This window comes from Otolemur garnettii, unplaced genomic scaffold (assembly GCF_000181295.1).
Source record: "Otolemur garnettii isolate 467f Iridium unplaced genomic scaffold, OtoGar3 scaffold00153, whole genome shotgun sequence".
NCBI classification, from domain to species: domain Eukaryota; kingdom Metazoa; phylum Chordata; class Mammalia; order Primates; family Galagidae; genus Otolemur; species Otolemur garnettii.
Window position 1 is genome coordinate 1,969,496 of NW_003852548.1, and position 15,058 is coordinate 1,984,553.

At 44.7% G+C, this 15,058-nt stretch overlaps 1 protein-coding gene across 1 annotated transcript in view; it reads right to left on the bottom strand.

The window, feature by feature from the left end:
• Positions 1 to 11,956: 11,956 nt before the first annotated feature.
• LOC100946881 (ubiquitin-conjugating enzyme E2 variant 1-like) overlaps positions 11,957 to 15,058 on the bottom strand; it is a 13,309-nt gene continuing 10,207 nt past the window's right edge. Inside the window, exon 3 of the mRNA XM_012811260.1 lies at positions 11,957 to 12,065. Within this exon, the coding sequence (XP_012666714.1) occupies positions 11,957 to 12,065 (109 nt within the window). The remainder of the gene's footprint in view (positions 12,066 to 15,058) is intronic.

The window sequence follows — 15,058 nt, forward strand, 5'->3', positions numbered from 1 at the left end:
CTAGTTAGTCTGGCCAAAGGTTTATCTATTTTATTTATTTTTTTTTAAAAAACCAACTCCTTGTTTCATTAATTTTCTGAATGATTCTTTAATTTTCAATTTCATTAATCTCTGATTTAATTTTGGATATTTCTTTTCTTTGCTCGGTTTAGGCTTAGATTGTTCTTCTTTTTCCAATTCCATAAGGTGGTTTTTAAGTTTGTTGATGTGCTCTCTTTCTTGTTTTCGGATGTAGGCATCTAAAGCAATATATTTTCCTATCAGGACTGCTTTTGCTGTATCCCACTGGTTTTGGTAGCTTGTGTCTTCAGTGTTGTTATGCTTAAGGAAGTTAATAGTTTCCTCTTTTATTTCTTCCTGCACCCAACTGCCATTCAGCATAAGGTTGTTTAATTTCCGTGACTTTGTGTGCGGTTGAACAATTTTATTGGAGGTGAATTCCACCTTTAATGCCTTGTGGTCTGAGAAGATGCAAGGTAAAATTTCAATTTTTTTATTCTGTTGAGGTTTGTTTTGTGTCCTAGGATATGATCAATTTTGGAGAATGTTCCATGTGATGATGAGAAGAATGTATATTCTTTATCATTAGCATGGAGTGTTCAATATATGTCTATCAAGCGCAGTTGTTCTAGGGTCTCCTTTAAGTCTCTTATATCTTTGTTTAATTTCTGTTTAGAGGATCTGTCCAGCTCTATGAGAGGAGTGTTAAAGTCACTTGTTATTATGGTGTTATAGGAGATCATGTTGCTCAGACTAAGTAGGGTCTGTTTCAAGAATGTGGGAACATTGAAGTTGGGTGCATAAATATTCAGAATTGAAATGTCTTCTTGTTGTATTTTTCCGTTGACCAATATGAAGTGACCATCTTTGTCTTTATTCACTTTAGTTGCTTTAAATCCACATGTATCTGAAAATAAGATTTCAACCCCTCTTTACTTTTGAATTCCATTTGTCTGAAAAATTGTCTTCCAATCCGTAACTCTGAGTTTTAATTTGTCTTTTAAAGCTAGGTGTGCTTTCTGCAGACAGCAAATGTGTCTTGTGTTTTTTAATCCAATCAGCCAATCTATGTCTCTTCAGTGGGGAATTCAAGCCATTAACATTTATTGAGATAACTGATAAGTGTAATAGCGTTCTATTCATCTTATTTTGTGAGAGTCCATTGCTTAGTTTTATCTTTTGCATCATTGTGGAAGCTAGGTTCTGTCCTTTAATTTCTGGGTGTTTACTTTGCTGGCGGTCCGTTGTGATATTCAGTGTGTAGAACAGGTTGAAGTATTTCCTATAGAGCTGGTCTTGTTGTTGCAAATTTCCTCAGTGTTTGCATATCAGTAAAAGATTTGATTTCTCCGTCAATTTTAAAGCTTAGCTTAGCAGGATATAAAATTCTGGGTTAGAAATTGTTCTGTTTAAGTAGATGAACATTGTCTTTTGGCTTGAAAAGTTTCATTAGAGAAGTCTGCAGTCACCTTGATGGGTTTGCCCCTGAAGATCAAATGGCACTTACTCTTGGCAGCTTGCAGAATCTTTTCTTTTATCTTGACATTGGACAGGTTCATCACAATGTGTCTTGGAGAAGCTCTATTAGAGTTGAGGTGATTTGGGATCTGATATCCCTCTGAAATGAGTGTGAAAGAATATTTGATGATATTTGGGAAATTTTCATTTATCATATTCTCCAGTATGGCTTCCATTCCCCTGGGGCATTCTTCTTCCCCTCTGGGATACCTATAACTCATATGTTTGAATGCTTCATAAAGTTCCATAATTCTGTTAGTGAACATTCTGCCTTCTCTCTCTTCTTTTCTGCCTCTTTAACTATCTGAGTTATCTTAAGAGCTTTGTCCTCTACCTCTGAGATTCTTTCTTCTGCATGGTCTAATCTATTTTTGATACTTTCTATTGTATCTTAAGTTCTCTAATTGACTGCTTCAATTCCTTCAGCTCTGCTATATCTTTTCTATATTCTTCATATCATTTGTCTCTTATTTGATTCTGTTTTTGGATTTCCTTTTGGTTATTTTCCACTTTATCAGCAGTTTCCTTCATTGTTTTCATCACATGTATTTTAAATTCCCCTTCTGTCATTTCTAACATTTCTTTATAGGTGGAATCCTCTGCAGTAGCTATCTCATGGTCCCTTGGGTGGGGGAGTTACTCTGGACTAGTTTTTCATGTTGCCAGGATTTTTCTGCTGATTCTTCCTCATGAGTGTTTTCTTATATCTGTTTATTTGCCCTAATTTCCCTTTCACTTTCTCTTGCTCTTTAAGTTACCATGCCTCTGGCCTAAGATTTTGATGAGTCCTTTTGGTACAGGACCAAAGGGATGAAAAGATTGAAGAGCAAGAATGGGGAAAATATTTTAAAAAAAGAAAAAAGAGAAAGGAGAGAGGGTGAGTAAAAGTGAATTTTGACAAAAAGAAGTGAGGCACACAAAGAAGGAGACAGGAGTAGTGAAGGTGTACAGTAGGGTACTTTGACCCACCCTTAAAGACCCCCAACCTCTGGGGGTGCTGGGTTGGGTGGTTCCCTTGAGGTCATCAGCTCTTTGCCGGACTGAGCAGACACAGTAACCCACCTCCACCAAATAGAGAGGAAAGACAAAAAACAAAACAAACCAAACAAACAAAAAAACTTACAGGATAAAATTGGGGGGGGGACCAAATAACAGTGGCAGAAATACTAGCAAAAATGAAGTTCTTATTATTAAAGAGGGCAACAATGGAAAATTATATTTAAACTAGAAAAATGAAGAAAGAAAATTTTAAAAAGAAAAATCTAGAGGAAAAATGTTGAAATTAAAAAAAAAAATACCCAAAGCAGTATATGCATCTTGCTGAATATTATCTAGTGTCTGGGCAACAGGTGATCTTCTGGTGTATGAGTTGTTAATCACAATGCTTATACAGCTGTATGAGGTGGAGACTGGAGGCCTCTGCTGATTTCTCAAACTCCACTGGGTTGACATCCTAAATATCTCCTCAGTCCACTTAAAAGACACTTTAAACTGTTAATCTTGGCTAAGCAGAAGCTTTCCCAAGAAAGCATATGTGGCTGGAATCTCTCCTGAAGACACTGCCTGCTTATCCAGTGTGCCAAAACCTGTCTCACTCTATGCCCCTGATGGCCAAGGTTGCAAGGCAGCCTTTCTACTGCCAAACCCTGAACGCTCCACTCTTTCCCAGTGTCTCAGTCCTCACCTTTGGCCTGGTCAGTCACAAGATCACTCACCCAAGGTCTCAGCCAGAGCTTAGCTCTGCAACCCTGAGGGCAGAGCCTGCAGGGGCAGTTCTCCCACAATGGCTGCTCATGTGGCTCACGGCCAGCTCAGGGGCCCAGTCCGGGGCCCTAGACAGCACTTAATGTCATCCGCACTCTCGCCCAAGTTTTCCCAAGGTAGTTCAACTGAGTGCCCAAGTCCATAAAAAACAAAACAACCCACAGAAAAGTCCTTTCCTGTTTGCAGTTTTGCTGCTGTGGTTGATAGAGCAGTGGCAGCCATGACCCAGACGCAACCAGATGCCCATTCTCCACTGCTTTTGTACTCCTCCTGGGGTCCAGAAGTCTCTCTGTCTCCCTGTGTCCTCAAAGGGATGTTTCTGGGCAAAGCCCACAAGCCAGAGATGCCTAAATTCTTTTCTCCCCAGTCTCGCCATGCCTGGTTGCAAAGCTGTTACTTGGCTGCCATCTTGCTCTGCCCCCTTGAAAATGTACACATTTTAAGAGTATAACTCTATGAATATCTAGAAAGTGAACATAGCCTGTAACTACCACTGAGATCAAAAAGTTAAACCAGGGGTGGGGAACATGCGGTCTTTTATTCCTTTTATTTTTATTAATAGATTTTTGTTTGTCTTTTATATTATTGTGAAAACAAATCTAAGATTTGTTCTGTAAAATTTGGATTCAGTCAAAAGGCCATACTTAAGAAACTAGAAGTCAAAGTTAGTTAAATGTTAATTATTAAACATTTCAATGACCCAGAAGGGCCCTTTTGGGCTCCCATGGTCTATACCTGTTCTGGTTTGGAAATGTGAGGAGGCATTTTCAGTTGTCACAATACTGGACAGTGACTGAAGTCACTGGTCAAGCGGACGCAGGGATATGAGACATCCTGTGATGTGTCTGACAGGCACAGAACTGGCCCACCCAAAATGCCAGCAGCTGTCCTGCTGACAAATGGGGCACTGAAAACTTCACCTTTGCTCCTGTTCTGCCTCACATCAGGCAGTGGCCTGTGATCTTACACCCTCCATGCATCAGGCTCCTCATTCCCAGGTGTTTGCAGTTGCTAGCCATAGTTACCTGCCACTTGTGCTCTGTCCCTCCAGGATTTGTCCACCTGGAAATGCTTTTTCCACATCAGCTTGAAGAACACAATACACCTTTTAAAACTTACAGCTTTTCTACAACTTTGCAGCATTTAGGTGCCCACACTGCTAGACTATAAATCCCTCAAGGATAGGAAATGTATATTGTGCATTTCTGTGTCCCTACCACCCAGGAAAACATGAGGGACATAATATGAGTTCAGAAATGCTTTGTTATATGAATACTCAGTGGCTCAATATTTGTTATATGATTCTATTATTAGGGCTTTTATTCAATACAGTAAGTAACTTGCCATGATCATCTGTTGTATTATTGATCCTGTTATATTTGTCAGGTAAAGTGCTTGTGAAACTACAGAGCTCATAGATAAAGGGGCACAAGGCATAAGTGAATATCATGGTGGATTTCACAAAATGAAGACATCCATCCACATAACCACCATCGATTTCAGGGAATAGAACATTATCAGCGTCAAAGCCTTACAGCCAAAGGTCAACAGGAACACACCTGTAGTCGAACAAGTTGGATTTATTACTCACTATGGCACGGAAAGATGCACCTGTGGGGTATTTCCCTAAAAGGGTGCTATAAAAGACTAATGGGATTTGGGCCCCTGTTAAGTGATTTGGGAGAGAGCTAAAGAAGCAGGGCTTTGCGCTGGGTTGGAGGCTGTCAGAAAGCAAGGCGGATCCTATGATTGGGTATCTGCTATGGGATGAATGTCTGTCAGTCATCCCCCTACACACTCAAATTTATGTGTCAAAATCATAACGCCCAAGATGATGGTGTTAGGAGGTGGGGCCTTAAGGTCATGAGGGCAGACTCTTTATGAATCTGACTAGTGTCCTTATAAGAAAAACTGAAGGGAGCTCTTTTTTGTGTGTGGGAGACAGAGTCTTGCTCGGTCACCTGGGCTAGAGTGTGGTGGCATCATCATAGCTCACTGCAGCCTCCAGCTCCACTCCAACACTAGGCTTAAGTGATCCTCCTGCCTCAGCCTCCTGAGTAGCTGGGACTATAGGCGCCACCATGCCCAGCTAATTTTTGTACATTTTGTAAAGATGGTAGGAAGGTTTCACTCTTGCTCAGGCTGGTTTTGAATTCAACCCTCAGGCAAATCAACCCCCTTGGCCTCCCAGAGTTCTAGGATTATAGGCCTGAGCCACCACGCATCTGGCCACAGGAGTTTTTTTATGAGGGAGACTATGTGAAGACACAACTCAAAGGCACCATCTATGAACCAGGAAGTGGGCCCTCACCAGACACTGAATGCCTTGATCTTCGACTTCCCAGAACCATGAGAAATAATTTTCTGTAGTCTATTTTATTCAGAAGTGTCTATGTATTCCAAAGTGCCTGTACTGTCTGACACTCCCTCTGGCAGGGCAGGAGAGTTCCACCTATGCACATCGTTGCCTGCCAACACTTGGCAGCAAAGTCCTTCCTCTCTGCGACTCCAGTTAGCCATATATATATTAGACCTTTTCACCATGTGCCCTGGGTGTCTTTATTTTCTTTGTTTTCCTTTTTTCCCCCTCTCTGTAATTCAGTCATGATATTTTCTATTGGCTTGAATCTACTCTTCACCTGTTTCCAATCTGCTGCTAAAGCCATCTATTAACCGCTTACTTTGCTACTGTATTTTTTAGCTATAGAATTTCCCTGTGGGGATTATTAAAACTAGATTCCAGGCTGGGTGCGGTGGCTCACGCCTATAAATCCTAGCACTCTGGGAGGCCGAGGTGGGTGGATCACCTGAGCTCAAAAGTTAATTTGAGACTAGCCTGTGCAAGAGCGAGACCCCATTTCTACTGAAAAATAGAAAAAACCTAGACAGGTGTTGAGGTGGATACTTGTCGTTCCACCTACTTGGGAGGCTGAGGCAAGAGAATCATTTAAGCCCAGGAGTTTAAGGTTGCTGTGAGCTATTAACTCTGTCTCAAATAAATAAATAAGTAAAACCACATTCCAATTGTCTGGTGATATTCTCCATTTTACCATACCTTAACTTGAACATACAGATTTCTGGTCATTTTAAAGTCATTGCCTACCTATTAAGTCCAAGAATGGTCAATAGAGGGCTAGTATCTGTTGTCCTTTCTTCTCTTGGCCCAAGTTCTTAGTATGAATAGTATTTGAATTGAATGCTGGAAATTATAAGTGGAAAATTTTAGATGCTTTGGAAGTCTGTGTCTCCCTCCACAGAGGATACAGTCTGTCCTCTGGCAGGCAATCAAAGTAGGAGTGGAGTACCTCAACCACTCAGGGACTGAGCTGATGCAAGGCTGGCCTGTGGTGTTTGTGAGGATTGGCCAGCTTCTGGATTGGCTCCAGTCCCCAGATGAAGTTCTCCAAGGATCCCAACTAAAATATAAATCTGGGGTGTCTAATCTGGTGGGTGTATTTTCCCTGGTGCATTCCTCTTTAAGTTTTGTTTAGTGTCATAATGTTGCAGTGACGCTGGTAGCAACAGAGAGAGTGGGCTTTTATGGTCAATGGAATACTCCAGTTAATAGAATTACTGAATGTCGTTGTAGCATAGAGTATTGTAAAACGTGCCACATGGTGAGCCTGTCTGGCATATGCAATTATATCATGGAATTAGAGAATTGTAGGTGATTGTGGAGAGCATGTGCTTTGTTCAGAAAAAGGTGCACTTGGGAAACTCACTGTCAGAGGATCTTTATTTTGAACAGGGCTTATTGTGAAAGAAAATAAAACATATACTAGATTCCAAGTTCATTGCCTGGAGTGTAGTAGGTGCTCAGCAAATGTTGGTTTCCCTCCCTTTTGATCACTTCTGCAGGGGAGTGTTAATCTAGACCAATGTTGCTAAGGTAGGGTGACCAGATGTCCCACTTTTGGCGGGACAGTTGTGCTTTTTAACAATTTGTCCCAAGGCGTTTTAAAAAAGTCCCAATTTTTGGAAAGAATGCACTAACGGGCAGGAGAACAGGAAGGGAATATACGGTTTTTGGCTGCCATGTGGCTATTTCACCAGAATATGAGTTTTATATTATTTTTGTTAATTTTATAATGTTAAACTGTAATAATTACAAATAATTGTTGAGGAGTGATTATCGAGAACTGCTTATCAAAGTTTGCATTGTTGTCAGGCCCTGCCCTGCCCTGCCCCCCGGCCATGCTGTCCCACTTTACAAATGTTAAAATCTGGTCACCCTATGCTAAGGTCACTAGAGCACCTGCTATGTGTGAGGCACTCTAAGAGACTTCCAGTATCTGAGAGTGAGTAGGATGGTTTCTTGATTACTAGGTTGAATTTGAGTTGAGTTCTACACAGCAGGCCTTTGGAATCATTAAAAGTTTATAAGCACTTAAGGGAAGGGTCTAAACCTCCCCTCAGAGGCCTCAAATTGTGGGTGGAAGGTAGAAGGGCCAAGAGTCTGGGGCAGCATTTGAGTATGGCACTGTTGGGGGGGAAGGGAAGAAGCCACAGGTGTGAGTATGGCATGGACAGCAAGGATGCAGGGCAGAGTGAGTAGGACCTGGCCACTGATTGGATGCCAGGGCAGACTGGGACAGGGAAAGGGAAGGTGCAATTCAAGGTTGAGTTTGGGCGCCTGAGAAACTGCTGGCACTGTGGGCAGAAATGGGGAGAGGGCGGATGATGAACTCAAGTTTCAGTTATGTTCCATTTCAAGCTCCCTGGAGAGTTTAATTCAAAGTCGTCTGTGAAAGAGAGATCCTGATACAGAGAACAGGCAACATCACCATTTCTCTCCTCCCTTCTGCCCCTCAGGAGCTCGCCACTGGGGGCAATGGGGGCCTGTCTCCCCTATCTCTATGCTCACATGCACACATGGGCATACTATAAATATGCTTATTGTACCAGAATAAGCTGTGTCCCTCAGCATGGTCCACCCTGCTTTATTAGCTGAAGAGTTTTTTTTAACTGCTCTCAGCTGGTGTAGAGTGGCCATCCTTGGAGCTGTATTTGCTTGAGACATGTTGGCTTCTAGTAAGTAGTTTAAGTAGTACTGGAATAGGGACAATTAGTTAACTTTTGATTCTCCCATCCTCCTTTAATCAAACAGAATTTCTTCTTCTTTTTCTTTCTTTCTTTTTTTTTTTTTTTTTTTTGAGACAGAGTCTTAACTCTGTCACCCTGGGTAAAGTGCAATGGTATTGATACAGGGTTCTCCCATTCAAAGTTGGACATGGGACCCTAGTTTTCCTAGGCCTGGGCAATTTCATGAAGTAAACGTCCTGACCTTTTGCCTTGAGCTGGGGGGACTGCATTCATTCATTTGTCGATAACACTCATTACCGATGAAAACGTGTTTCCATTTGCCAAGTCCTGGCAAAGTGTAATTCTCAAGACCTAATACCCCTAGTCCAGTGGTTCTCAACCTTCCTAATGCTACATCCCTTTAATACAGTTCCTCATGTTGTGGTGACCCCCAATCATAAAATTATTTTCATTATTTCATTGTAATTTTGCTACTGTTATGAATCGTAATGTAAATATCTGATATGCAGGATGGTCTTAGGCAGGAGTCCTCAAACTTTTTAAACAGGGAACCAGTTCACTGTCCCTCAGACTGTTGGAGGGCTGGATGCAGGCCCCGGGACAAGTCGGCTGCTAAGCAGGACAGGCAGCGGCGGCAAAAACACCTGTTGGGCCAGATAAATGTCCTAGGCGGGCTGCACGTGGCCCACGGGCCATAGTTTGAGGACGCCTGGTCTTAGGCAACTGCTGTGAAAGGGTCATTTGACCTCCAAAGGGGCAGCGACCCACAGTTTGAGAACCACTGCCCTAGACAAAGAGCCCATGTAGAGATTTCCTCCTTGGATCTTTCCCTCTGCCAGAAGCTCTGGTGCTTTTTATTCCTTCTGTATTCCTTTCTGTGTAATAATATCCTATCTTACCACCGATCTGTGGTCTCATGGATTCATTCTTCAAATCCCTGAGACCAAGGACTTACTGAGGAAAGAAATCCCAGTAACAGTATCATTGTAGCTCACAGCAACCTCAAACTCCTGGGCTTGAGCAATCCTCTTGCCTCAGTCTTCCGAGTAGCTGGGACTACAGGTACTCACCACTACCTGGCTAGTTTTTCTGTTTTAGTAGAGACTGGGTCTCACTCTTGCACAGGCTGGTCACAAACTCCTGAGCTCAAGCAATTCACCCACCTCAACCTCGCAGAGTGCTAGGATTACAGCCATAAGCCACTATGCCAGGCCCAAACAGTATTTAAGTACTTGTGCACCAGACACTGTTCTAGGGATGGGGATATAGTAATAAACGAAGCAGATAAAACCCCTGCGCTCAGGGACTTTATATTCTGGGGGGGGGGTGGAAATGATAAACAACTTAAACAAATATAAAGAATGTGTATATCAGAAGGTGGTCGTTACTCTGGAGAAATATATAGCAGAGAAGGGGAGAGAGGGGCCCCACGCCTGAGGGGCCATTGTGAATGGTGGGGAGAGGTCTTACCAGAAGAGACACTTGAGCACACGCTTCAGAGACATGAGGGAATGAGACACGTGGACACCTGCAGGAAAAGCAGGCGAAGATAAAGGGAAAAGCAAGTGCAAAGGCCCTGAGATGGGAGCTTGTCTGATGATTCCGGGCAGCAGGGCTGGAGCAGCTGGCAAAGAAGTAGAGCTATGAAGTCAGGCTTTCCAGAGACCTATCTATCATCTTGTGCTCTATTTTATTCATGTACCTGCACACACATATCTATCTATACACAGGGCCTCGAAGACGTGAAAGGCACTGGAGTTGTGCTTATTTACTGTTTGAGGCTGGTTCCCAAGAAGCAGGTCCTGAGATGGAAATTCTTGCCGGGGTGATTTAACGGGGGAGGCTTGACAGAAACATGTAGAGGAGTGAGGGAAGCACAGGAAGGTGGGGGGAAGGAGCCCAGCAGGCATGGGGTCTCTGTACCAGGGAAGCACAGGAGGGCGGGGAAAGGAGCCCAGCAGGCATATGATCTCTGTTCCAGTGCCCCTCGGCCTGATCTACAGGAGCTCTGGAGCAGACGTCCTCAAACTACAGCCCGCAGGCCACATGTAGCCCGCCGGGTGTTTTTGCTGCCGCTGTCTGTCCTGCTTGCCCCCAACTTGTCCCAGGGCCTGCAGTCCAGCCCTCCAACGGTCCGAGGGACAGTGAACTGGCCCCCTGTTTAAGAAGTTTGAGGACCCTTGCTCTGGAGCATAAAGGACCCTCCACAGCTTGATCCAACTTAAGGCAAAAGGGCTGAGCCTCATGCACCTGCCATCAGTTAGTAATTGGTTATAGGTGCCGCCCAGCCCAGGAATGGGGGCGCGTGAGGGGGAGGGCACTTTTAGCCAGGTGACTTCTGTTTGCCAAGGGCAATCCTCTGAAGGAATGACAGAGGGGGACCCTGACTCCTAAAGGGGATTTGGGCAGGGCCCCAACAGTTTCTACTTCACTCATACACAGAAATATGAAGAGAAAAAGTGCCAGATTTTTTTTTAAAAAAACTACACATAATGGATGTTGAAGTACGCAACCATCTGTTCAGTGCCTGTTTTGTCTCCCACTGTGTATGTCCACAGCAGTAAGCTCCACATTCCTGTTCACTGGTTCAGAGCCTCAGGTCACCTGCTCTCCCTCATATGTCCCTGGCATACTGACATGGGAGGAGGCTGGAGTAACAACATCCCTGTTGCTAGGGTCTGAATGTATGTGTTCTTCCAAAATTCGTATGTTGAGGCGGGGTGCAGTGGCTCACGCCTATAATCCTAGCACTCTGGGAGGATGAGACAAGTGGATTGCCTGAGCTCACGTGTTTGAGACCAGCCTGAGCCAGAGGGAGACCTCATCTCTAAAAATAATCAGGCGTTGTGGTGGGTGCCTGTAGTCCCAGCTACTCGGGAGGCTGAGGCAAGGGAATCACTTAAGCCCAAGAGTTTGAGGTTGCTGTGAGCTGTGATGTCCCAGCACTCTACTGAGTGAGGCTCTGTCTCAAAACAAAACAAAATGAAACACCAAAATTCATATATTAGAACTAAACCCAAAGGTATTAAGAGGTGGGCCCTTGGGAGGTGATTAGGCCATGAGGACTCTGCACTCATAAATGGGATTAACCCTTATAAAAAGGCTTTATGGAGCAAGTTTACCCATTTTGCTCTTTCTGTCCCTTCTGCCATGTGAGGACACACATGTCCATCCTCTCTGGAGGAAGTAGCAAAAGGGCACCATCTTGAAAGCAGAGAGCAGCCCTCACTAGACACCAATCCTGCCAGCACCTTGATCTTGGACTTCCTAGCTTCCAGAATTATGAGAAATTAATGTCTATTATTATTTATTCATTATTAATATTTATAAATGGTATTTTATCACAGCAACACAGACTAAGACACCTGCCCTACTCTGCTCACACAGGCCAATCTAGTTCTTGTCTGGGAAATGGGAATTCCTGTATGAGGCCATTCAACCAAGGAAGAGTCCCTAAAGCCTGCATTTAAAGAGCTGTCACCCTCAGTAAGTGACACCTGCCTGAGGTGCCAGTGTGGATAACACAGCGAGAGGTAAGAGGTGCTGAGGATAGCCTTTGACCATAATTATGTCCCTCTTGTGATGAGCAGAGTCCATGCAGTGGAAGTCGTTAGTCCATTTGGTGCAGGAGTCAGGTCACCTGCGGGCAGCGCAGCTCCTTCACATCCACCTTCATAGCAGACCTTGTGGCCCTCGTTGATTTCACATCAATTGGACCTGCTGCCAGCATCACAAAGGAGCTGTGAGAATTAAGTGGTAGGAAATATGTAATATCTACAGCACTGTGTCTGCACCTAGTGATCCACCAGGACACATTAGCTATCTTTAGTTCAAGTATTCAGAATAATAGGCAAGCCAGTGGTCAGCGCTCTGAGAGATATGGACATGGCATAGTCATAGTTTTCGGACTTTATGGTAGACACGACAGAGACAAGGTAAGAATACCAGTGACATAAAGTAGAATATGGGCTGGGCACAGTGGCTCACACCTGTAATCCTAGCACTCTGGGAGACTGAGGCAGGTGGATCACCTGAGCTCAGGAGTTTGAGACCAGCCTGAGAAAGAGTGAGACCCCATCTCTACTAGAAATAGGAAAACTAGCTGGGCAATGTGGTCTACTTGGGGGGCTAAGGCAGGAGTAGTTTGAGGTTGCTGTGAGCTATGATACCATAGCACTCTATTCAGGGTGACAGAGACTCTATATCCAAATAAATAAATAAAGTAGGATATGATCAGTGCAAGACAAGGATGGATATGGGTGTAATGGCCTGGGAGTCAGACCATGTTGTTTTGAGTTTGTTCTTAGAGAAAGAGAAGGATTTAGTAGACTGACTCCAGAGAAGGGAAATTCTAGGCCACAGGCTTGATGCGGACAAGGCCAAGGAGAGGTGAATGTGTGGGATATGTTTGGAGAATGGAGGGCCATTTAAGGTGACTCATGAGATTTAAGACAAGGAGCCCTGGGCAGAGCTCTTCACAGGGGTGGAGATCTTTCTTGGAATACTCTGGAGGGTCACTGAAGGTGGAATGTATATGTAGCTGCCCTAACTTGTTAGGAAGCATAGACAGCCTAAGATGAGTCCTGAAAAGCAGCCATAGAAATAATGAGAAGCAACTAGAAATGTTTCATTCATTGGATATCTGTTCCGGGATTATGCTAAGTGCAGGAGTGCAGACAAGTATAAAATGGAGCCTGTTTGGAGGAGCGTAGAAGTCTGATGTGATGGATACCCCCATCAACATGTGGATTCAGTGCAAGAGGCACCAAGAAGACAAAAGTCCTCTCTGTTCAGGAGGGCCATGTGGCCAAGGCTACTAGCACTGGGACAGGGGAAGAATTAGGGTGGAGACAGAACTTCTGGAACCAAGAGACCCCAAAGTGCTTAGGGCAGTGGTTCTTAACCTTCCTAATTCCGCACCCTTTAATACAATTCCTGTGGGTCGCGACCCACAGGTTGAGAACCGCTGGCTTAGGGCCAAATGAGGTAGAGGTTCCTTTTCCCTTTCATAAGTCCAGGGAGGGCAGTGGGCCCTCTGTGGGGGGAGGGTAATAGGACAGCACTATTGTCCCCCAGGGCACTGCATTGGGAAACTGGGCCATAGCCCACCTGCGTTCTAGGCAACCAGGGGGAAGAACAGAGATCCCACTGACAAGGGAATGGCTGGAACTGACTCCTAGATAGAGAACACCCAGGGAACTGTGTCACACAAGGTCCTCTTGTAGTGCAGACTCTCAGGGCCCTGAGGACAGAGGCTGACCCCTAGTGCCTGGTGCAGGATCCAGCCCTTTGCAAATTGATGAATGACTCCAAGAATGAAAGTATAGCATCTTCCCAAAAGTAATGTATGCCTTCCACCTGGGCACTGCTCAGGGTAGGCCCTGAGCAAGTGGGGGACTTGCTGCAACTGAGAATGGGGAGGGTGGGGTGCAGAGAAGGGCCTGGGGAGTAGAAATTGCAGCCGCAATTTGGGAATTATATCCCACTGCAGATGGTGAGAAGTGGTGAGGGGGTAAACAGGAAAGGCTGGGACAAAGCAACCCCAGGGCTGGCTGGGGTTACTCCTCCAAAAGAGTTTGGGGCAATGCAGGGAGGGCAGCAGGGCTGGGTGGGCTCTCAGGGAATGGACCTCAAGAGGCCCCCAGAGTTAGGGGAGTAGAAGAGGGTGCCCTGCCACCCTCAGAAGCAGGGAGGAGTTTAACACCAACACGGAGGCCAGCAGCAAGCCTGCTATTTTGGGGACCAGCTGGGCTTACCTAGAGGAGTCTAGAGTGCACCCCACGCCCCCAGTCAGCTCTCCTGGGTGGCCTGCATTAGAGACCTTGGGCTCTGCCTCCCCATGGAAAGGAGACAGAGCATGGTAGGTGAGGGCTAGGGTCAGGGCTTTGTACTATTTCTCTGGGTGAGGCAGAGGTAGGAAATGGTAAGAAGAAGTGTCCTCAGTCACTGTCATGTTCTGGATGAGCATGACTTGGGATTTGGGTTCCATCTCACATAAAGAAAAGAGGGTTTTCCTATGCTGCTATCTAGAAGAGTTCTTCTAACATTTTATTCTATAATTCTTAGGGTTTCATACCTTACATTTAAGTTTTCTATCCATCTTGAAGTAATTTTTGTGAGTGGTTGTGGGGTCCTGCCCCAGGGGCACTTTCCTCATCTGCATGGGGAAACTGGGCCACAGCCCATCTGAGTTCTAGGCAACCAGAGGGAAGAACAGAGATTCTTGCAAATATCCCTACTGGGTCTATAGACACTCTGTTTTTCCCTTTTTCTGGGGGTGTTTTCCCTTGGCAGTTGACTGAAGAAAAATAAATTTAAAAGCAGGAGAGATAAGTGATAGGACATTCAGAATAGTTTTCAAAGGTGGTAACACAGGGGACTACCTCTAGCTTGGGGAGCTTCAGCAAATGGCCCTGAGTGTTTGTTCCACTCAGCTTTTATTGAAGGCTATTTTCTCATTTAGCCTAGAGGGTAAGCTGAGGAAGGGGACAAAAACATCAGCAGTTTCTCTGAGTAAGCATGTTAGTTCTTATTCTATCTATAATCATTAACTCTAAGGGTCTGAGCAGCCTTGAGAAATCTGAAACCTGAGGCTTGTGTGGGGGGAGCCTCCGTTTGTGGTCACACACACAGATTCGATTAGTTCTCTGTGCAGCAGATCCAATGGCGTCAGGCTCCTCTGAAGAATTGGTGGAAGACTGGCTCGGCGCCTGTGGCTCAAGTGGCTAAGGCG